This window comes from Mauremys reevesii, linkage group 1 (assembly GCF_016161935.1).
Source record: "Mauremys reevesii isolate NIE-2019 linkage group 1, ASM1616193v1, whole genome shotgun sequence".
NCBI lineage: Eukaryota > Metazoa > Chordata > Testudines > Geoemydidae > Mauremys > Mauremys reevesii.
Genome location: NC_052623.1, coordinates 296,319,510 through 296,344,809, shown reverse-complemented (window position 1 = coordinate 296,344,809; position 25,300 = coordinate 296,319,510). Strand labels below are relative to the sequence as shown.

At 41.0% G+C, this 25,300-nt stretch overlaps 1 protein-coding gene across 1 annotated transcript in view; it reads left to right on the top strand.

Moving 5' to 3' along the window:
• The window catches only part of RAP1B (RAP1B, member of RAS oncogene family), a 74,715-nt gene that overhangs the window by 39,131 nt on the left and 10,284 nt on the right, over nucleotides 1–25,300 (top strand). The window contains exons 3-5 of the mRNA XM_039501201.1: nucleotides 12,284–12,352; nucleotides 15,458–15,514; nucleotides 22,702–22,842. Of these exons, the coding sequence (XP_039357135.1) occupies nucleotides 12,284–12,352; nucleotides 15,458–15,514; nucleotides 22,702–22,842 (267 nt within the window). The remainder of the gene's footprint in view (nucleotides 1–12,283; nucleotides 12,353–15,457; nucleotides 15,515–22,701; nucleotides 22,843–25,300) is intronic.

Below are 25,300 nucleotides of genomic sequence, written 5' to 3'. Positions count from 1 at the left end.
TGGGTGAATACCCACTTTGTCGGATGTAGGCATGCATCCGACGAAGTGGGTATTCACCCGCGGAAGCTCATGCTCCAAAACGTCTGTTAGTCTATAAGGTGCCACAGGACTCTTAGTCTGGATCTGTAAAAGCAGCAAACACGGCTACCCCTCAGATACTTAATCTGGATGGTAAACAGTTCTAAGGGCAACAAATACAAAATGAAGCACAGCAAAGTTGAAACAGCATAACTTGGGTTACAGTACGTATGCATACTGGTTTTGTAAAATTTAATCACTTAACTTTGCCCACATTTGCTCAGTTGTTTAATCTGATAAAAGTAGTAAGTCTCTCTACTTCCTAACTTATTCTGGCCAACCATATTTCTATACTTAGTATGGATGTTGCAGCATTACGGTTTTAGCCGTAGTGGAAGAATGAGGCCATTTGCAGGGACTTAATTTGTTATGCATCTAGCGTAGAAATTGTCCTGGTTTGCTCTCAGTTTGGGTTAAATTAGTGTTAAATAATGTTATACAAGTGGGACAATGCAGAATATGTAAATCTGGGGCAACATACAGTTTTGTAAAATCAGATTTGTTTTTACCATTAGTCCAGAATATCTCTTGGATTTATACCTGTCAATAAACGAAGTGATTGACTTTTTGTTGGTGACTCTATATATGCACTTAATTTGCCTGAAATGTTCTAATACTCTTAACTTTGAAACCATTTTTAAACCAACTTTGTGAAGACATTTTCATCTTCACGCTCCCATCAAATTAGATGCTCTGAAAAACTGTAGACTACCTTCTCCCGCTGTGTACAGGAGGATAGGGTGCTTAACACTAACCACCACGCCTTATGGCAAATTCCAGACTTTCAGGGTTCATACCCTGCCTGTCCTGTGACTGATCCCTATCAAGGATGGACATAGCCAGTGCCTCTTGCTTCTGGGAGAGCCACATCCCAGAGAGGCCTCTGTGTGGAAGTGTTCTTTCTCCAGCACCTGCAAATCCAGGGATGTGCACCTCAAGCTATATCTGCTAAGGTAGTCTATGTGGGTCACTTGAGACCTAGAGATGACAGTCACTCCCAGAATGACACCAGATAAGCCAACATCAGCCAGTGCTCCCTCACGTCAGGCACACATTATACATTGGAATTGGGCAGTAGAAAGAGGGTGAAAAGGAGGCCATCAGAGCTGGCACTAGTGACTAGCCAACCCCCTCAAAGTCACCAGCTGCCCAGGCAGCAAAGCCAGCACCCGTCGCTATGAAAGTGTCACCAAATCAAAGCCAGATATTCAAACATTGCTCCAGGCACTAAGGCAAATTACAAAAAAAAGGACACACAACATTACTCCAAGGACAGAGCCTCTAGGTCCTCAATGAGAACTGGAATGGCATAGTGGAAAAGAGACCCCATGGAGACCTCTTTCCTGGTATTGTGACTGAGCCCAGTAAGGGCCTGAGATTTGTCCTTGAGGGATCCATATCACTTCTGGAGACATTCCATTTCCACTAGGCCTGGGTGGCCATCATAGCTGACAAATGGGCATTGAACATCTCCCAAGGCTACCTTATACATTTCCACTCCTTAACCCTGTACCTTTCCCTTTCCCTTTTCAGGGACCCTTCTCACAAGATCCTGTTACAATTAGAAGTGGTGTCATTGCTTTGTCTGGAAGCTCTGAGAGGTACCTAATGAAGTACAGGGGAAGAGGCTTCTACTCAAATATTTCCTTGTCGCAGCGAAGAAGGGGGTTCTCTGTCCTGTCCTAGATCTGAGAGACTCACAAATACTTACACCATCTCAGATTCAGAATGGAAACGCATGTCTCTATCATTCTGTCTCTTCCAGCTCAAAATTGGTTCAAGGACAGATCTCCGCAGGAGATGGCACCAAACCTAGCCTGGGTGTTTTTCAACTGAGTTTTTTTGTGAACTAAGAAAACTAAGCCTTTAGCCTGTTACAGATAAGACTGTGAATGCTGATCGATTCCAGGTCAGTGAGTGTACCTTGCCAAAGATGGTCTTGTGAATGCATTAGCTATTACTCTACGATCATAGCTGGGTTTACTTTTTATCTAGATGTGTTTTGGGGGCTGCTAAGCCATATGTCAGCATGCTCATGCATAATGTTGCTTGCTAGACTTCACCTATGGCAGTGGTCACCAACCAGTTGATCCTAGAGTATCTCCCAGTTGATTGTGATCTCCGGCGGTGCAGTGTGACTGCCACTAAGGCAGACTCGCTGCCTACCCTGGCCCCACGCCACTCCTGGAAATGGCCACCGCAGCCTGGGCGGGGAGGGGTCTCCCTCCATGCTCTGCTCCTGCCTGGCCAAGAGAGCTGTGGGGGTGATGCTTACAGAGAGGAGACAAAAACACACGCGGCTGCAGGGGCGCATTGGCCCCCCTTCTGGGAGTGGTGTGGGGCTGGGGTAGGCAGGGAGCCTGCCTTAGCCTTACTGTGCCCGCCACTGACCAGGAGCTGCCGGAGGTAAGTGCTGTCCGGTGGGAGGCCACATCCTGAGCCCCCTCCTGGAGCCTGCACCCCAAGCCCCACCTTGATCTTCCTCCCAGAGCAAGCACCCCATACCCCCTCCTGCACCCAAACTCCCTCCTAGACCTTGCACCGCTCATTTCCGCCAGCACCCCAACTCCAGGCTCAGCCCAGAGCCCCCTCCCACACTGCAAACCCCTCGGCCCTGCCCAGAGCCTGCACCCCCCTTTGAACCTCAACCCTCTGCCTAGCCTGGTGAAAGTGAGTGAGGTTGGGGGAGAGCGAGCAGTGGAGCGGGGGGTGGAGTGAGCGGGGCCTCGAGGAAGGGGTAGGGTAAATCCTGGGTTGCCCGTAGATTCAAAAAGTGATCTTGGGTGTAAAAAGTTTGGAGACCACTGATCTATGGCCATTCCAGCTCTAACTCAGATTGGTCTATTTCCTAGCAAAACACTAAGTTAAATCAGAAAGTCATGATCCCACTTCATGTCATCACAGAACTGACATGGTTGAAGGAACCAAAAATACAACAGGGAGCCCACCTGGACAATCTGCATATGCAAGGGAACTGGTCCCCAGAAGACCTGGGACTCCACATCAGTGTCTTGGAGTGCTAAGCCATCAGGCTAATCTGCATAGCTTTCCTGCCTATTTTTTTCAAAAATCCACCATGCACATTCTGGCTGGCAACATGCAAGGGAAGCATACACTCCTTCCCTTATGTCTGGAAGCTATCTAGCTCTGAGCATGATGCCTCCAAAACAGAATAACTGGATGGCTTTTCACCTCCTGGGGGTCGGCAACAACTTGGCAGACTTCCTGAACAGACAACCCTGTTACTACTCAAGTGGTCACTGTAGAGATCAGTCATAGCGCCAGTATTCCTGTGTTGGCAGATCCTGGTGGTATACTTGTTCAGCACTAGGTGTCAGAATTCTTGTTCGGAGGAGGTGTGAGGTTGTGGTCATTACTTGACGCCTTCCTTCTGTAATGGTCACAAGATCTTCCATCAATTTCCAGGGTAAAGTCAAAATCAAATGACACAACCACAATCCTGCTTAGACTTCCCTACTGGTAGAGTTTTGTTTGACAGATCTTCTACAAATATCTGTTCGGCAACCTGTCTCACTCACAGACTGCCCAGATCTAATCTCACAGCACTGTGGCGAGATACTCCATCCAGACCTGAAGTCAGTGCACCTGTCAGTGAGGTTGTTAGCTGAATACCACACACCATGACTGCTGCCTACATATCCTAAAATGGAAAAAGGTTCTTGATATGGGCATCCCAACATAGACTGGGTCCAGACCAAACCTCGATAACAGAATCTGTACTACCTACTGCACATAAAACAGACAGTCTTTCATTAAGTTTTGCTAAGGTCAGCAACTTCAGCTTTCCATCCTCCTGTATAGTCATGCTCTCTTTTCTCACCTAATGGTATCTTAAGTTTCTCAAAGACCAATTGCATGCTTACCCAGCTAAGACCCTCTTCCCACCAGGAACCTCAACAAAGTCTTCCTTAGATTCATGGAGCCTCCCTCTGAATCTCTTTTGGTATGTTCTTTTGAAGACTGTTCTAGTGGCTATCACTTTAGCCAGAAAAGTGAGCAAGCTTGAAGCACTTCTGGCTGAAACTCCTCATGTGACATTCCAGAGGACCAGTATAAAGTAGCACTAAGTCCTCATTTATCTATCACACTTATGTCAGGAGAAAAAATTGTGTGCCCATTAAGTGTCTCCAGAATTTTGTGCTATTATGTTGACAAGACTAAATCGTTCAGACTGTCCCCATCTATTTCTGGTTATAGCCATGTGTTTAGGCCATCTCTTCACAGAGAATATTGAAATAGATAACACGTGTCACGTATTCCCAGCTGGCTACTACACTTCTCCCACCGAACATTAAGGCTCACTCCACCAAAGCTCAAGTGGCATCCTTCTGCTTCAGAAATGTGCTGACAGAAATCTGCAAAGCTCTCTCCTTGACATGGAGTTAACTCATTGACTGTCAAGCATTATGCTTTGGACTTGGCTGTTTAAGTTCAGCTAAGTTCAGGAGAGCTGTTCTGAAATCACTTTTTGACTAACACAGCTGGTACTCCTCACTGCTACCATCATGAGCAGGATACTGCTTGTTACCCATCTACAGTGGGGGTCTACACTGACACATTCAGGAAGAAGAGACCTACTTTCCTTACAGTAATTGTGGTTCTTAAAGATTGTCAGTGCAGATTTCTCCCCCGCCCCAATCCACGTTCCATCTCCACTTTAGGAGTCTTCAGCGATCAATCTCACATGTAAGGGATTCTACTTTATCACAGCTGGAGGGAGGAAAAACCTGTAGGACCAAGGGTGGGACACAATGATGGATCTGCTTTCAGGATTTGCAGGCCACCGGTAGATTGCTCTTTGGGGCAGCAATTACTTGCTAGCAAGTTTTGTTCTGTCAAACTCTGCCATTCACAAAATCATTAGCTGAAAAATATTTAGATCTTACATAGCTCTTTTCACCCGAATATCAGAGCACTCTGCAGAGATGGGGAAACTGAGTTACAGAGAGAGGAAGATCAGTAAAAGTCAAAGTAGGTCTGCAAATTCCTGTCAATTGGACTGTTTTAAATGTTACCCCCTTCTTGGTAGGGAGACATGCATATTTATGTTCAAGTTGTGAGTAAAAAATTATTACTAATGGTGGCTTCATCTTGCTAGCAAGTCTAAACTCAGTCAAGATCTAATATCTGAATATTCTGACATTGTCGTTGCATACTTTGATACAGGTTTTGACACTTTAAAAAAAAAAAAAAATCCATCCTGAAGTGCTTAGTCTTATTTCCCAAACTACTGAAAGTTGAATTTCCCCTCCAGGAAAATCAGTTGTTCATGCAGCATCTTGTCCAGTGGTAGCCAAAGTTAATAAACTTGATATAAAAATGAGTAATACAATTGGTACTTTGGCTTTTCAATTTAAAATAAAGCTGTTGCAAAATCTTCAGTCTCCTGCATCAGAGCACCACAGAATTTAGGTCTAGCATCCCCTGCGTTACATGGGTCTCAAACCTAGAAAGCAAAGCAGTGAGGTGAGATTGGGAAGAGCATAGAGTAAAAGAAAATGAACAGACGATGTAATGGAGACAAGATTATGCAGGAAATCAGACATAGAATTAGTTATTGAGGAAAGCTGGAGGAAGAAATTGGCTACAAAGCAGGTTGGAGAAAATATTGGATATGTCAGACAGATTCATTGAATACTGGTGAAACTTTTTGAAAAATATATTCACTCTACAATATTTGCAGCCCTGTGACAGATATCACGACTGCATGCAGTAACTTTAAGGCAACTTATTGTGCTAAATTTATGAATCTGTGTTATATCAAGGTAGGCCAGGATTGTATGCAACTCCATGGGGGGGGGGGGGGGGGGGAGGGGTTGCTACAGCATTATTAGCAACTAAGAACCATGGAAGGTGATAACCTGAGTGACTCATCTTAAACACTTTCAGAGAGCTATTGCCTTCTGGGGGAAGCTTACATGTACTGGTTTAAACCAGGTTTTCCAGAGACCAACAGAGCTTTTGGCATGTAAAGGCTGTGTTTAAACTGACTCAGGACCACCTTTTTGATACAGCAAACAGACAGACAGAGCCTTCTGTCCGGGGGTGGGGCACCCTTGCAAAAAGGTTGGGAAGACTTTGGCTTCTAGGGCCCCATAACACTGGTGGGTGACTCCTGGTATGTTTAGTGTGTGGTTTTAAATCTGTTTGTTTTTATGTTTTCTGTAATGTTTTTACCTTAAGAATAAATGTGCTTGCTAGAGCTGTGTGGTAACTTGTAACTGCTGGCAATACGCTGTTCAGAGTGAGGCAGGAGAAGGAGTATGTTACCCTGAAACTCCTACTTAGTGTATCCCTTGCATTGATTATACCTTATTTCTTTATCTGTGATGCATCATTCTGTATCTTTCCATGGGCTGTCTCTTGATGTTCCATAAAGCTCAGTATACTTTACTTTTTCTGTTCTCTGTCCTTTCATGCTTGCTTATGCATGCCCAGATCTTGGAAATTGTACAAGACATCTTTTAGCCAGAGGACAAACTTACCATCTACAGACGAAAGAGGTTACTATTTTGTCTGTCCAGGAGCCAAAGTGAGGAATTCTTGCCTTTCTTCTGCCCACCCTAGCTTCTGGGAAAGCAGAAGGTTCTGGGTTTCCTATTGGGTGCTGTCCCTGAATGTGTTGAAATGGTGGTCTGGATTCTACAGAATTTGATGGTACTCACCCCAGAAAGCTTCCTACTCTTCTCGCTGTTTTGTTTTATTCCCTTTTTTTTATATATTTATATTTATTTTTGTCTTAGTGTTACCTATGATAACTTCCTAGTACAGACTAAGGTCTTTTGATGGGCAACTAAGGCACTTCTTAGAGCAGAAGTCTATTCATTATGGATAGGCTTTACCTGAATACCAGCATACAAAGAAACCCTGCTGTTCAAAGAGGCAGTTTGGAAGGGTATTTAAACCAGAACAAGGGACCAAGGATGAAGGTTTTGACACTACATAAGTGAGTCCTAGAACTGAAGAGTGTAAACTGAATAGCGAATTGGTTAAATGGTTGTGTGTGTATATATAATAAAATTAAATTATAGATCTTGATGGTGAGAACTTCCTAAAGAGGAACACTTAGGGTGTTGCTTTTCAGTCTATTTAAGTTAAAGTAGGCCTGTTACTGAAGTTGTAAAACTTGCTACTGATAATACTGGAAACATACCTTGAGTGACTTCCTCTTCAGAAATAAATCTAAATGTGCTAGGAGAGTGGATTGTGAAATGGTAGGTGGGTTTTAATACTAGCAAATATAGTCTTGAATTTATAAATCATAAACAAGGCTAAGATTTTTGTCATGGTTATTTTTAGTAAAAGTCACGGACAGATCACAGGCAATAAACAAAAATTCATGGAAGCTGTGACGTGTCTGACTCTTGCTGCTACAGCTCCATGGTTTTCCCCTGCCACTGCATGGCTGGGAGCTGTGGGGTTCCCCCTCTGCCTGCAGCAGCTGGAACCTGCAGGAGGACATCCTCAGCCGCTTGCCCAACGCGTTCCCCTCCCTCCCTGCGCGAGACTGACTGTTGCTGGAACCCCAAGGAGGGCCCTCTCAAGAGTCTGTTACATGTCGCTGGAACCTTTCAGAGGGCCCCCCATCACTGGAACCCTGCCAGAGCCCTGCTAGCTGCCAGCTCCAGAGTCTTGCAAGCCCCTTGGGCTGAAGCAGAGAATGTCACAGAGGTCTCTGGAAGTTATGGATTCCGTGACTTCCATAATCTGTGACATAAACATAGCCTTAATCATAAAGCAACAACTGCAACAGCCACATACTGTCTAAAATGCAAAATTTCTACCATTCTTTGACGTAACCTTTCTGACTGTCAGTAGCTACAAGGACTCTTTCCAAATATTAGCTATGGGGTAGTCATTTGTTGGTGCCCTAAACCATGAGTCCTCTTCCTTCCCCTCTCTTCCCAATACACATGAGAGAACAAAGAGTAGATCAGATCTGAATGTAGCATTTTGGAGCAGAATCGTGAACTGGTTTCACCAGTCTCGGGTCCCTACCAGACAAAATGTGGTCCGCCATTAACATACTACCAAACAGAACCAAAAGGTACATGTAAAAAACCTGCAATATTGCATTAAAAGCTATATTTGCAAAGAAGGGAATAAAATCTCAGCATTTCTGGGGTCACTAAATTGGAGGTTCCGTGATTGTGGTTCTCATGGGGCCCCAAACACTAGCTGTGATAAACCAAAAACTAAGGTTATCAGCAAGCTTGCCTTCAGTTAGGGCTTGGCTACACTCGAAACTTCAAAGCGCTGCCGCGGCAGCGCTTTGAAGTGTGAGTGTGGCCACAGCGCCAGCGCTGGGAGAGAGCTCTCCCAGTGCTGCACGTACTCCACCTCCCCGTGGGGATTCGCTTGCAGCGCTGGGAGCGCGCTCCCAGTGCTCGGGCACTGTTTACACTGGCGCTTTACAGCGCTGTATCTTGCAGCGCTCAGGGGGGTGTTTTTTTCACTCCCCTGAGCGAGAAACTTGCAGTGCTGTAAAGCGCCAGTGTAGCCAAGGCCTTAGTCTCTTATGCCAGTGGCTCCCAACTGAAACTATTCCCTCTTGCTCCTGTTCATCATCACACGCTTCCTTTGACATTTACTTGTGATAAACTCAACATCTTTCATATTGTCAAAATCTTAGGCTTTTGAACTCAGTCCTTCCCAAGTATTGTTTTTTGTTTTAGTATCTAGTACAATGGCAGACTTAATCCCATTTGGGTCCTTAAGTGCTAATAAAATGTGCAAAAACACTAGAAAAAAACTAGAAGTGTATCTGTTTCTACAGAGTTGTTCAGTTGCCTCACAGCAACCTATAATATCCCAAAACAGAAGTCTCATAGCACTTACTGGTGGTCTGTGGGGAACTGGGTTTTTTCACCATGCTGGTGTCTCCTTTCCAGCTGTTAAAGGACATCTGAAGGGATCTTATGAACATATGTACTCTGAGATCTTCTGTGTAAGCAATTTGTGGAATTGCCATGGGTGCTATGACCATGAATTTGAGGGGGAGATAGTCCATGAGACCATGCCTTAATTAAAATATGGCTTGTGCTATGGAAAAATTTAGGAACCTTGAGCCATAACTTTCCCAGCATGCATGGGAACTGAATGTTTTGGGCTCCAGGATTTCAACCTTTTTATACGTGCTTTAGCTTACATCCATGGACTACTGACCGAAGTAAAACCTTTTTCTCTGCAAAAAGACACTAAAGGGCAAATTTTGCGCCAAGCCTGTCTTAAGTTGGCTTTGACATAGAAGGAATCCAGAGTTTATGGTAAAAGGTAATGGAATCTTCTTGGATTGGTATTGCAGTTTTGATGTTGAGTAGTAGTCCATATGCTCTTAGGCACTGGGCTTTAGTCTAAGGGTACGTCTACACTACGGGATTATTCCGAATTTGCATAAACCGGTTTTGTAAAACAGAATTTATAAAATCGGGTGGAGCGCGGCCATACTAAGCACATTAAATCGGTGGTGTGCGTCCATGGTCCGTGGCTAGCGTCGATTTCTGGAGCGTTGCACTGTGGGTAGCTATTCCCTAGCTATCCCATAGTTCCCGCAGCCTCCCCCGCCCCTTGGAACTTCCGGGTTGAGATCCCAGTGCCTGATGGGGCAAAAATCATTGTCGCGGGTGGTTCTGCGGTAAATGTCGTCAGTCACTCCTTCGTCTGGGAAAGCAACGGCAGACAAGCATTTTGCGCCTTTTTCCCCTGGATTGCCCTGGCAGATGCCATAGCATGGCAATCATGGAGCTTGTTTTGCCGTTTGTGACTCTCACCGTATGTGTACTAGATGCCGCTCACAGAGGCGATTCAGCAGCGCTACACAGAAGCATGCTTTTGCTTTTGCATGACAGCAGAGATGGTTACTAGCCATATTGCACCATCCAAACCCTTCCATAAATTGGAACTGAGGATGATCATGGCTACCAGTCCTTTTGTACCATTTGCTGCTAGTGCCCCTGGCCGATCAGCCAGGGCGCAAAAGCAAGATTGGTTACTAGCCATATTGCACCTTCCATCGTTTTGTACCATTTGCTGCTGTCATAAGTGCCCCTGGCCGATCAGCCAGGGCGCAAAAGCAAAATTGGGAATGACTCCTGAGTCAATCCCTCCTTTTTGTATCTAAAAATAGAATCAGTGCTGCCTAATATAGGCAAGTGTACTAGAGAACCACCGTATCATAGAACCAGAGAGCACAACTGCTCTGTGTCAGAGCCTGCAGAAATTATGATCTGTATTCTATTCACAGGGGGTGCTCCTGTAACAACCCCACCTGTTGATTTCGTTCTTCCCCCAGCCTTTCTTGGCTACCGTAGCATTGTCCCCCCACTTGTGTGATGAATTAATAAAGAATGCAGGAATAAGACACACTGACTTGTTAGTGAGAACTGAGTGGAAGGCAGCCTCCAGCTGCTATGATAGTCCAGACAGGACATTAAGCAGTGTGTAGGAGAGAAGCCCAGCATCCCACTGCTAGTCCAGGGGCAACTGAATCTTTTCTTTACACATGAAGGGTGGGGGCTGATGGAGCTCAGCCCCCTGTTGCTATGATGAGGATGGTTACCAGCCATATTGCACCATCCATCCACCAGAAAAAATTAGGGCCAATAGGCTGATGACGAGGACGGTTACCAGTCCTTTTGTACCATCAGCTGAGGCTGATGATGAGGATGGATTTCCATCATTTTGTACCATCAGCCACCCATGGCGGGGGGGGGGAGCAAGGATGTTGGTGTTGAGTGCTGCACTATCGCGTCTATCTGCAGCATTCAGTAAAGATAGGGTGACATGTAAAAGAGTCAGAGGATTGTTTTACCTTTCGCTTCTGGGGGTGGGTGAGTAGATTGCCAAGCTATGCCCTGACCCGCGGACACTGTGTTTGACCCTAGAAGCATTTGGAGCGCAGCCAAGAATGCAAATACTTTTTGGAGGCTGCAGGAACTGTGGGATAGCTTCAGTCCTCCAGTCCATGAGCATCCATTTGATTCTTTGGCTTTCCGTTACGCTTGTCACGCTGCAGTGCGCTGAGTCCCTGCTATGGCGTCTGTCTGGAGATTTTGAAAAAAGGATTCTGAATTTCATCTTCTGTAACGGAGCGCTGATAGAACGGATTTGCCTGCCCTTACAGCGATCATATCCGCATGGTCCATGCGGAGCTCTTTTATTTTGATTTCGGACTGCATCGCCACCCGTGCTGATCGGAGCTCCACGCTGGGCAAACAGGAAATATTCAAAAGTTCGCGGGGCTTTTCCTGTTTACCTGACCACTGCATCCGAGTTCAGATTGCGGTCCAGAGCGGTCACTGGTGCACTGTGGGATAGCTCCCGGAGGCCAATACCGTCGATCAGCGTCCACACTAACCCTAATCCGATATGTTAATACCGATACTAGCGTTACTCCTCGTTAGGAGGAGTACAGAAACCGGTTTAAAGAGCCATTAAAATCGATATAAGGTGCCTCCTAGTGTGGACGGTTTTGGCGTTAAATCGGTTTTACGCTCCTAAAACCGATTTAAACGCCTAGTGTAGACCAGGCTAAAGATCCACAAGTCAGATACCAGCATACTTCGGTGTGGGTCTGGCCTACACAGATACCCTCAGCTTCTGTAATTCTCCCTACCCAGCTTACAGAACAGGCAGATGGGGGGAGCAAGACTTGGCCTGAAGTTCAGTGTTCTAGAAAATATTGACGGCCATTTAGTAGTCCAGGATACACATTTTGCATTTATAGTACTAATAAAATAGGTTGTAGACAATACAAAACAGCTCTTGAATTTTGTGTTGAAAGCTGTATAACTATACAACATGTGTATCTAACTAATTATATTAAGCTGACTTTTTCCCCCGGGATATGTAAGTAACTATTTCATAGTAATGTTAGTCTTTCAGACATAGATTGTGAACTCATTTGCTTTAAACAGTCATTAAAATGACTTATCCACTCTAACTTCAGTGGATAAATACATGTAAGTATTAGAACACGGATGTACCTCTAATGCATTTTGTTTACAATCTGGAGGAAATGTCTACCTGTTGTCTTATAAAATATCTGAATATGTATACCTAGATATGTCTGCCTTCACTAAATATAGGAATGTGCTCTTGGCAATTCTATGTACACTTCTAAACATATTGTTCTATATTTTGACATCATATAAACATTGTATAAGGGAACTTTTTTGTGTTGCAGACTGTACAGTTTGTTCAAGGAATATTTGTTGAAAAATATGATCCTACGATAGAAGACTCCTACAGAAAGGTAATGCAATAAATTAAGTGATACTACACTAATAGTACAAAACACGGATCATTTTTGAAACTCTAAAATGAACACTGTTTTAAAAAAAATTAGCATCTGAATGGCAAGAGCATTAAACACATTTAATGTCACTAACTCATTTGACATCTATGAAGCGTAAATATTCATGAGCCAATGAACAAGAACAAGTGATTATCAATATGGCTTCTGTTGATGACATAGGCCCTTCAAAAGGTGGTTATCTAAAGAGAATTGCAATTTAAGCTTAAATGTTTTACTGTCTATAAATTATAAGTTAATGTCCAATATTGGAGTGTTACGGTTGATGTCATGATACTGTGCATCAACGATAACACCAATTAGTCATAAAATCCTTCATAAAATCCAAAGGCTGAATGCTCTAAACATGTCTAAAAGTTTAGGCAATTATTACACCCTACAGTAACACAGTTAGAAGTACTTGATCAAGATACTTGCAAATGGACTAGACTTGAGATGTTCAAACCCATGTTGGCTGGCTCCAGCTTGGTAAGGCGGGTACTAACAATGAACTCTTTAAGAGCTCACCTTTTTTTATATCCTCCTAATAAACAAGTAATGTCATTGCCAGTTGCTAACTTTAGCTAAGAGCCAGTTTGGGGTTGACCCATTTCCTGTCCTTGAGTAGATACAATTTTAGGACTGGGCCTCCTTCAAGATAACATTGGTATAGTAAAGATTACTTTCAGTTTTTATCATATATCACAAAACAACATCTATTTGTCTGTTAGAACCAGTTTGTAACTTCATCTATAATTTAGAGACCCCTTTTCACACAAATCTTTTCTCATTAACCACATTCTAAGCTTAGCCTTCTCCCCAAAACTTGTCTTGTTCTAGATGCCATGTTTGTTCTAACTTTTGAACCTAATATTTTCAAGGCCTTGTTAAATTTTCCCCTATACTTTCAAAGCCCTTCCATGACTGCTAAAACCCCATTATTTTACTTAACTACAAAGCATACATTTTTCTTAATTTCTACATGGGAGGCATTGAATAGAGTAGGATTTGACTCCTACTGAAAGCTGTCCACAAAGGTGGGTTGGTGCCTAGTGTTGAAGTTGGGGTAAGTCCGGCTTGAATCAGTAGTTAGTGTAGGATGCATTAGTGAACTCATAAAACAGTGGTTCTCAAACTCTATACCATAATGAACCACTTGAGACAATTCATTATATATACTTCAAATGAAACATTAAAATAGCCTTACCTTGATGTGCTTTTAATAGGATGGATGAACATGTGTATATAGCTTATCTAGTTGTGGTAAGACTGACCCAGACAAACTGCAGTGACACGAGTATCCCTTGTCCTGTCTTCAGCTGGAGAGGGGGGGTAGGCCCACCTCTGACCTGTTCCCCATTGTTGTCTACCTCAACTCCCTATTGTCAAGGCACTGAAGCAGCTAGCTGGTGGCTTTGTGCTGGCTCGGTGATAGAAGGGGAATCACTGAGAGCGAAGAATATCCCAGACTTACTACTTTCCTGATGACCAGGTAGAGTCACTGTAGTGGAAAATTTTACTCACGTGAGATTTGTTCTAGCTCTAACTATACAGGAAATCTTTTCTTTTTAAATAAATGTACTTTTTTTTTTAAATGTCAGCCTTGAAAGTAAGGGGCAAGAATTTCAAGTCCTGTCCAGTAATTGTTGGACCCTCACCACATCAGAGTGCCTGCAGTAAATTACACCAAAAATACTAGCAACCATTATGAAAGTGGTGATATGTTCCCTACTGCATGTATTTAGACTATTCAGTAGATCTCACCTTAGACTTGACATTTGCAAATATTTGAAAGATCCGCTTTCAAAAGAAACTAAAGCCAGTAGTTACTTTTATGAAATATGAAAGGGTTAAATGGTCTCAAGAAACAAATAAATTAATCTCTGCTTCTGTTAATGAGGGCTTTCAGCTAGGATTCATAACAAAAAATTAACATATTTCTGACTACATGTTGTCCTGGAATGACTCAGAATCCCATGGATTTCTTGTTCTCTAAATTGATCTGATTCTGGAAGTCATACTTAGTGTGAACAATATCAGTACGCTTCCCTCAAGCAAGGGCAATAGCAATGACATTCTAACTTGTTTTGTGGTTTCTGTGGTTCTGAAAGCATTGTTTTGGCAACTGCTGTACATGAAGTTCAGACTGTAATCTGCTTTAAGTATTAAACTGCTTTTTAAAACTTCATAATTCAATGACTACAATATCTAAATTATTTCAACATACTGTTGACTTGAGATTTCAACCTGAGATGTCTTATAAAGGAAATTGTGTTGAGTACACCACTTAACAGCATCCCTTCGTAGTACAATAGTGGCTACTGAAGAGGCCTTATACTCTTCAGAGGGAGAAGAAAATGGAGGAAATGTGGAAAAACAAACAACCTTTCCTTCTTAGTTTTAAATTTGGTTCAGAAAGGAAACCTAAATTTAAACGGTCAATCATACATTAAAAAACTAAGTAGCAAGCTCCCTTAAATGTATCAATTTGCAAAACAACTCTGCCAATCCTCCTTCATGGGTGGAGTGATATGAGAAGCAGAAGAGAGATTCTGTCATATTATTTCACACTTAAAGCAAACTGATAAGTGAGAGATTACATCAGGGAATTTCTACCACCTCTCCATTAATCCAGTTTTCCCTTTTAACGATCATCAACATGCCACTTTAACTTTCTAGCTTTTGATCTGTGCTTTTCCTCGCAAATATCAAGTATATATGCTTGCTGAGTGCCCATTGAAGCAAGTACAGACTAGCTGTGTTCTCTGCTTATGGTAAACTGTAAAGATTTATAATACTCTTTAATATATGGGTAACATTTTCAAAAGTCCCTAAGTACTGCTTTCAAGAGATTTAGGTTCCTAAATCACTTAAGAGCTTCTGAAAACTTTTACCTCTATCTCCTGCTTTCAGAGTGCACAATCTTATTAAAAGCCAGGATCTTATTTTCCCTTACTTTGTCTTGTGTATTATAAGATTAATTGTAAAGGGAAACTAGTTGCCTATTTGACAGTCTTTCTTGTTTTGAGAAGAAAAAATTTAACCTCATCTTTGTTTTCTTGGCAGCAAGTTGAAGTAGATGCACAACAGTGTATGCTTGAAATCCTAGATACTGCAGGAACGGTATGTACAACTAATTAGCCTCTGTATATATGAATCACACTTAGGCACTTTTAAAAAATACTTCCAAAGTAAAAGTGGAATAGCAATCAGTGGTGGTACATTAGTTTTTAATCATCCGTTGTACAACACCGACCACATTTACCCTTCCCTTACATATAGCTCTTCACTGATCAGTATTTAAGCAGAATTGGACGTAACACTGCAGAAAGCAAATTGTATGTTGCCTATGATTCTTGCTTTACCTCATAATAGGAAAACCTAAAATTAAGAATTATTATTCTGAGGGATAATTCACCTCTATGTAGGCATCTTAAATTTAGCCCAGAAGGTGGTAATCCTGATTTCTGTTGGGGAATTCCCTATACTTTGCCCTCCCCTGAGGTATGGTATTCTTGTTTTATTCTAGTCTCTTCTTGGCAGCCAAAGTTGGACTTAATTGGAGACTTGTGAGATGTATAGGCTTTGTACTGACCCTCTACACAGGAGTGAATTTCACCTTTATGGCCTAATCCAAAAACCGTTTTAGTGGACTCCCATTGACTTCAATGGGTTTTGGATCAAGACCGTTAGAGCAGACCCCCCGCAACAACCGTAACAGCAGACTGGTCCAGTAACGCTTCCCTGGGAATTAGCAGCAAAGTTCTCCTTAAATGTGTAAAATGATAGACGGATTGAGTGGCTTTTTTTCCAAAACCGGTAACGCTTTTATCAAATGTTGTGATCAAATGTGGTTGTAGCCGGATGATAATGAAAAGGCAGAGGCCTCACACAGTTGCATTGGCCTTCTTTTTGCTTTCGTTTTTCAACATTACTCATTCAGAGTTTTATTTCTCTTTAGCTATATTAAGTTTTGTTTTTCCTATGTTGAATCTAGTTTAACATTTTCCCCAGGTTTTTCATTCTCTGATTCTTTACTATTTCTGTCCACTGATGTATTTTCCCTGTAATTATGGACGCTTTGGATGTTGCATAATACACAAACTGTTCAAAATTTGTGCCGTACTGCTTCCCTCATTGCATCATCCTTATTCACTTCAGCAGGGAACTTAACGTCCTATTCATGTTACCTAGCTCCTATTGGGTCTTAACTTATGGTTATGTCAATTACAAGGTTTTTGGCACATGCTGCAGTCTTAGCACTACAATCTCTGTATTGTATGGTAAAGCCTTACTGTTATATAAGTTTCTCTACTATGGTGTTTTGGCTTCTACTTCAGTTAAATGGTTACCCCCTAAATACTCAGTTGTCCATTATAATGTAAATGGAGTATAATACATTCATTTATGTACCAAAACTTTAGGTTTAGGCACCTTCTTTTTAAAACACATCCTTTAGCATAACTAACTTGGTTTCATTGCTAAAATTGAGTTGAATACATTTGGCCGTCTTTTCTACTTTATCTACCTAAACCATGGCTTAAATATGGAACTCTGATAACTCAGCACTTTTCTGTTGGGTGATTAATATTATGGTGACAAACAGGGTTTTTACTTGAATCTGCGAATTTTAAAACTCTTAACCTTTTAGAATAAAGGGAGGAATGAGACCATCAAAGTGCTTGTTATGGCTGTTAAGCAATAAATTAAAGAACTGTTAACAAGCATAGAAGGGAAGGTGAATGGATGGTGAGTGGAGAAGCTAGTGAGTGAAATATGCTGTCTTTTAGATATTGAATAGAGGGGTGTGGATGGAGTTGTGAATATCCTGGGTAGATTGGGTTGTAGGTATCTGAAATATTTCAGGTTTCAGAGTAGCAGCCGTGTTAGTCTGTATCTGCAAAAAGAACAGGAGTACTTGTGGCACCTTAAAGACTAACAAATTTATTTTAGCATGAGCTTTGATGAGCTGCAGCTCACTTCTTCGGGTGCATAGAATTGAACACACTGTCTTGAGAGACAGGCCAGTCCTCGCTTATAGACAGCCTCTCAACCTGAAGCAAATATTCATCAGCAACCGTACACCATACAACATAAACTACTAACCCAGGAACCTATCCTTGCAACAAAGCCCGATGCCAGCTCTGTCCACATATCCATTCAAGTGACACCATCATAGGACCTAATCACATCAGGCACGCCATCAGGGGCTCGTACACCTGCACATCTACCAACGTGATATATGCCATCATGTGCCAGCAATGCCCTTCTGCCATGTACATTGGCCAAACCGGACAGTCTCTACGCAAAAGAATAAATGGACACAAATCTGACATCAGGAATCATAACATTCAAAAAACAGTGGGAGAACACTTCAACCTCTCTAACCACTCAGTGACAGACTTGAAGGTGGCAATTTTGCAACAAAAAAGCTTCAAAAACAGACTCCAAAGAGAAACTGCTGAACTTGAATTAATATGCAAACTAGATATAATTAACTGTGGCCTAAACAGAGACTGGGAATGGTTGGGTCATTACACTAATTGAATCTATTTCCCTATGTTAAGTTCTCCTCACACCTTCTATGGGCCATCTTAATTATCACTTCAAAAAGTTTTTTTTCCTCCTGCTGATGATAGCTCATCTCAATTGATTAGACTCTTCCTGTTGGTATGCATACTTCCACCTTTTCATGTTCTCTGTATGTATAAATATCTCCTGTCTGTGTGTTCCATTCTGTGCATCCGAAGAAGTGAGCTGCAGCTCACGAAAGCTCATGCTAAAATAAATTTGTTAGTCTTTAAGGTGCCACAAGTACTCCTGAAATATTTCAATTATCTGTCTATATTGAGCCTATTTGAAGCTGTCTGAGTCATCTTGTTTGGTGTTGAATTCACGAGGGTGGCTGATTCTCAGGGCTTGTCCTCACGGACAGTGGTGCAGCTGTACTGCTTTAGTGAATCAGCTACTATACCTACGGGAGAGCTTCTTCCATCGGCATAGTTAATCCACCTCCCTAAGAGGCAGCAGTCTACACCAGGAATTTTCCACACCCCTGAGCAACGTAATTATACAGAAGTAAGTACCAAGTCTCATTCTAACAGAACTAAATGTGAAAAGCTGTAATTGCGGTTATAGGAATTGTCCATCAGTATGAATTTAACTAAAGTTGAAGGAAGTGGAAGGAAGCAAGTGATCTGAATGGACCAAAGTAATGAAAGACATTTAAAAGTAAAATGTATAAGTGAAGTATCCATGTGGAAAGGATTCACTGTCCTCTCAAAAGGTGTGGAATAGCACCAGGATTTTTCAAGATCAAATGTATAATTGAATGTAAAAGATTGAGTTAAATCCTGCAACTAAGATACTTCTAATGCCAGTCTTGTTGAAATGAGCCATGATATAGTGGAAGGCCTCAAACAGGAACTTATCTTCAGTATCAGCTTAATTCAGAAACACACGCTATTCATCTTCAGCACCTCCAAAATTGTAGAGATAAATGGTGTTAATTCCATAAAAGTGAGAACTTAACTTTATAAGAAAAGTTCCAACCTATTAGATAAACATTTGACTTCAAAGTGGTACAAAATTAGCAGTTTAAAGAAATGACTGAAGCATTTCACCTTGAGTATATGTCTCCACACATTTCAGCTTGCAGGTCCCACACTGGATGCTGCAGGGGAAGAAAGCTAAAATTAGAGGAAGAGCTCAGTTGTAACATTGTATAAGATGGTTGGTTTAGTGTATGAAATGACCCAATAATGTCTACAAGCATCCACACAGGGAAAAATGCATTCCTTGTTACTGCTATTGATACTAACCTGAAAAAAGGACAGAACATCGTTCAAGTAGCTGATGACATCCAGTAATGCAGATAAAAGTGTAACAGATCTTTGCCACTTGCTCAGACAACGAAAATAAAACGAGACTTCTCAGGTTCAGGAACTTCTGGTATATGGACGTTTAGCACATTATCCAAACCTCCATGGAGAAAGAAACATTTAATGTCCTAAAGCATGCAGCAGTTGTAGAATGACTTGAACTTCCACAGTGTGCCTCATACATAATGGCCCCTATTTCCTGTTGGTATTTGGGACTCTCTGGAAGGCTATATTTCCAGTCAGCTACCAAATGGTGTCAGTTTACATGGAGCATGAGGACTCTGATCAAAATTTCACACTTTTTTTTTTACATGAGACTACAGAGAGTAGAGTCACAAAAAGAACAGAGTTCTGCAGGTGCCAGATGTGTGGTGTTGGATGTGGGTTTTTTTTGTTTGGTTGGTTTTTTTGGGGGGAAGGGGGTCCATCTCAAAAGAAATCTCTGGATCTGATTAACAAAACTGGAACAATGCAAGCAAGAAAAAATCATAAACTATGGAACCTCTCCATTATTTAGCCAAATTGAATGATAAATACCAATGTACTCAGTTTATAAAAATTACTGCTACAACAATCTACTGCACAGAGTAATCAAAACTACTGGGATAAAATCATTCCCATGCTAAATCCTCTGCTTAAAAGAATAATTTTGGGACAAGCTGACTACATGTAGTACGATAATAAAGTGCAATGACTTGTAATAAGCCAATAAAGCTTTCTTGAATTTGATCACATCTCGCATTATTAGGCATTTAGTGTGTATAAAGTTTAATCCCAGTGTAGAAAAAAAGTCAAGTTTGTGTGAGTTGACATAGCAGGAAAAAGGACATTTTCTGTAGATAAACACCACCAACTGGAGTCCTATGATGATTTTCCCAAGACCAGCCAGAGATGCTTCTCAGAAATTGGGCATTCCACGGCCTATATTGTCTAAGATTCTGAAAGATAGCGAGAGAGGGGGAAAAAATGCCATCAGGCAAAGCATGTAGGGTCAAGGCAGCACTTATAAAGTGGATCAAAATTGCCAGAGAGAGAAATGCCCCCCTAAGTGGACTGTTGGGGATGCAGAAGAACTGGCAGTGGCACTGGGCGTTACTGACTTCAGGGCCAGCTCTGGCTGCTTTGAGCACTTTAAAAAAAAAAAAGAGGGGATTGTTTTTAAGAAAATGCAAGGAGAATTCAAAGACACAGACATTGGATCACATGAAAAATGGTTAGAAAACAAGTGGATTGAAATGAGACATGGCTTTGCTGAAGACTTTTGGAATGCAGATGACAGTGGAATTAATTTTCAAGCCCTACCTGATGGCACACTCACCTTCTTAAATCAGACAAAAGAGGAAAGAAGTCTAAAGAGAATTACTGTTCTGTTCATCTGTTCCTTGACTGGTAAGAAAATGGACCTTTTCATCTGGAAAAGTCAAAACTCTCAATGTTTTAAAAATGAGACATCCTCCAGCCCTCTCTGTTGCCAGTGCAGCTGCCTGGATGATGAGGTATCTATTTGGTGAGTGGCTGAAGGACTGGGATTGAAAGTTTGGGCCAGGAAAGGAAAAAGATTTTTGCCACTAGTAGACAACTGCACAGCCCATGTGACAACAGATGTAGCACTGAGGAATGTCCGAATTGAATTCTTCCCAAAGAACAGAACTTCACCCTTCAACCATGTGATCAGGGAATTATCAGAATTGCCAAGGCATACTTTCACAAGCAAATGGTTTGCATGATATTGCACCACATTGATGATGACGACAAAGCCACCGCAGTGGAAATTGCCAAGAAGATGTCTTTTAGATGCCATTCTAATGCTTGCAAATGCCTGGTCTGACGTTGATCCTTCAACAATCTGGAATTGGTGGGGGGGGCGGGGAGAGGTCTGCCCATAGCACCCATGGAGAAAGCAGTTGTTGAGCCACCAAGAGAACTCAGTGCGCACACATTTGGAAGAATGGATAGACATAGATGACAATGCTTTTGTTACACGACGTGTCTGATGAGGACATTGCAACTGAGATCAGAGACCAATTTGAAGTAAAACCCAAAAACAATGCAAGGCAGACTACTATGATGATGAGGAGGAGGTAATTGTCCCATCCTTGACACAAAGAATGCGATGACAACTTTGACAAATGGCCTATTGTACAGGAGCTTCAAAGATTTTTTTTAACCTCCTACATCACCTTGAAAAGGTGGTTAATGTTGTGGGTCGTGCATTAATCCAGAGAACACTAGACAAGTTTGTAATCCCAGTGACTGTCTCTGCATTGTGCATTCACAGTGCCAGACATGCCACTCTGGTGACAGATGGTGACACTCCAAAATAAATATTGATGTGAGTGAATACTGTTACAGTCCATTTTGTTTTTACGTTTATATTTATGCTATGAAAGTCAATGTAATGTACTTTCAAACTGCAAAAAAAATAACGATCCAAAGCTACAAAATTTGTAAACTTAAGAGGTATATAGCTCTGCTAACTTACACTTTGTGTAAAGTTGTAACATGCTGTACAGTATCAATTGCCTTGAATAAAAGCACCAGCTAAATAATTGGATGATGATAATAGTATATTGCTCAGAATGTTGATATGGTTTTGTTTCCATATTGTATATGTTTAAAGACTAAAGAATTTAGTTATGGTAAATGAGATGTTTTTCCTCACAGGACTGCAGGCCTTCCTTTTGAACAACTTCCCTTTTTGAACTTGTATTATGAAATGAATAACAAAGTACAGTAGAACCTCAGAGTTGTGAGCATCAGAGATGCTTTACAACTGACCAGGCAACCACGCACCTCATTTGGAACTGGAAATACACAATCAGGCAGTAGCAGAGACAAAATAAAAAAGCAAATACTGTATAGTACTGTGTTAAACGTAAATTACTAAAAAAAAAAAAAAGCATTTTTCTTCTGCATAGTAAAATTTCAAAGCTGTATTAAGTCAATGTTCAGTTGTAAACTTTTTAAAGAACAACCATAGTGTTTTGTTCAAAGTTACGAACAACCTCCATTCCCAAAGTGTTCATAACTCTGAGATTCTACTGTATGTGTTTATTTTTTTCATTGAATAAAATCTCAGGTTTCTTTTCACTCTGTTTTTTGGTATGAGAAATTACAATAGCTTTGATTTGTCACTTTTCTGGCATTATAGAGATTTCTTGACAGATCCTAGAACTGTTATCAAATACTAGTACTAGTGCAAGTTATCTCCGTGTGTGTGTGTATAAAAGACCAAAAGTCAGATCTATAAGAATATCTGAGGACTATAATATTACGGTTACAATGCATAGGGTAAGCTTTTTAAAGTGCAATTTGTGTTCCAAAAACTTCACCACTTGTGATCCTTGTCTGGCTTTATGTGGACGTTGGTGATCTGGCAGCTTCTGTAAGGAAATTCAAATTAACCATTGTATGTCTTTTTCATTACAGGAACAGTTTACAGCAATGAGAGACCTCTACATGAAAAATGGACAAGGCTTTGCATTAGTATATTCCATCACAGCACAGTCCACATTTAACGACTTGCAAGACCTAAGAGAACAGATTCTTCGGGTCAAAGACACTGATGATGTGAGCAGTCCCCTGTTGTAGAAAAAACTGATATTTAAAGTCCTCGTTATAAATGCTTTTTAAAGCTGTACTTGCTTTAATCAGATACATCATTGAATTCATTCCAAGCTTTAATTTGAAAGGCAAATTGATCAGTATGTGCATTGTACTGAAAATGTGTCTTCTGCATCAAGCAGTCAGGAAAAAAAATCATATGCACTTTTGTATGGTGTCTAAGGTGAATCTGTCAAATAGTCTGTTAATCTTTTGCTTTTAAATACTCCATAAGTATATATAAGCTTATTTTGACTAGTCTATCTAAAACAAAAGTACTGCAGAAGACCCCATCTTTAAAGCTGCTGAGTTTGGTCTTACAATTTCAGTCTTCATTGTTGTTCTGTGAATGCTTATAACAGTTAGCTATAACCCAATTTTGCTTTCAACAGTATTGTTATAAAATGAATATTTTAGCTGTAGACACATCTTAGAATTTCTTGCTTACTGAAAGATGTACTGTAATTGTTAATCAAAATGGGTCATTTTGACAGGTTCTTTTTTTGAGATAGTATTTGCAAGACTAAGCTTAGTATTACCTTCACACAATCTTAATTTGTATCCCTCTGTTACTAATGACTGGTCTTGAACATCTTAATGAGACTGAGCCTTTCAGCATTTAATTGGGGCTATATTACTACAGTACGGGAAGTACATGGATAATTTATCACTTGAGTGAGGGATAACTTTCAAAAGTTTGAGTTTTATTGTTGCTTAAACTTGTGTTGAGGAGCAAAAGAAATTATTGCATAAAGGAAAAAGAGGTAGATTGAATGTGAACAGCTGAGTAACAAGTCTTATTTTGAAGTATTTTAAAGGGGGTGATATCAACTAGTAACACCCTGTTCCACTTCCTTCTTAGAATCATTTGTTTTGTTGGCTCTGAAGATCATAATCTTGTTTACAGTAACAGACATTAATGGGGGAGGAGAGGTGGAGGGAAGCTACTTCCAGCTTTTAGTTAATCTATTTAATGTTCATGAGGGATCTTGACTAATCTCCCTGAATATATGTAGCTATATCTGCTACCACTACTGCATGGACCCAGGAGACACTGAACTCTTAAATTTTCAGGAAAGTTTGTTGTGGGTATACTACTACATGCACAAGATCTGGTGCATGTCTTCACCTCAGTTAATTCTCTTCTCTCTAATGGAACCCTACAAGCAAGTATCATCCCAGTGTCATGAATGGAGGAAGAACTTCATTTCTAGATAATATGAATCTTTTATTTGCATCCGAACCCGAACAAGTTATTTTTCTATTTAGCAACAAATGAGCATTGCAAGGAATTGGACGAAAACCAAGGCAACTCTAAGATTTTTTTAAACTGAGTCTTAATTAAAAGTGTCGTGCTTTTATGGGCAAATAGGAAACATCCAAAGGCTGCCTGGGTGGTGTATTTAAAATAATTTGGTACTGAAATATGTATTCTACTTTTATAAACTCCAATCTGAAAGTCATTCAAAAGAAGTGGAAGGAGAAGAGCACTAATATAGAAGATGAGAGTTCCAGGTTGCCATTTTGGCTAAAAACTAATCCTCTTGACATGGTTTCATAGCTTTTTTTTGTTTTTGTTTTGTTTTGTTTTTCCCCTGTTAAATCAAGATTGGAAATAAGGTGTAAATTTTTAACAGAGTAACTAACCATTGGAATAACTTACCAACAGTTGTGGATTCTCTATCACTGACAATTTTTAAATCTAGACTGGATGTTTTTCTAAAAGATATGCTCTAGGAATTATTTTGGTGAATTTCTGTGGCCTGTGTTATACAGGAGGTCTGACTAGATCAGTGGTTTTCAACCTTTTTTAATTTGCAGACCCCTAAAATATTTCAAATGGCAGTGCGGATCCATTTGGAAACTGTAGGCAGGGTAGATCACAACGATCCTTTCTGGCCTTGGAATCTATGAAGAGGGTGAGCTAGGTCTGGGTAAACTCCTCAAGGCCAGATCATCCAATCTGTATTCAAGTAATAAAACTCAATGAAGTCTTGCCTGACAAACTATAGGACTTGTCCTTAAAGTGCAGTTCCCCTTTGAAAAGTGACTGGTAAAATGAAGTAAAAAGGCTTCGTGGGGCTGTTTCAGTGCCATCTAGGTCAAATGTTAGCACTAGCAACTAAAAAAAAAAAAACCTGTCAGCTGGCTTCTTTCCTCTTGTGCATCATCTCAGCCCTGTGAACTAAATTGTGCCCTCCGTGATGTCCTGTGTAACCCTGTATTTGGTTGGTTTTCACAGAGTAACTTGCCTGTAAATGGAGCTTAAAATAAACAATTCTACTGAGGCACTGCACAAGAAGGAATGGAATCCAGTTTGCTCTCCTCTATTCTTGTTAGCTCTGCAGAACTAACCAGTTATGGAAGTAAAACTAACTGCTTACATTAGTAAGCGGGTCTGACTTTGAATAGAAGGAGCAAATCT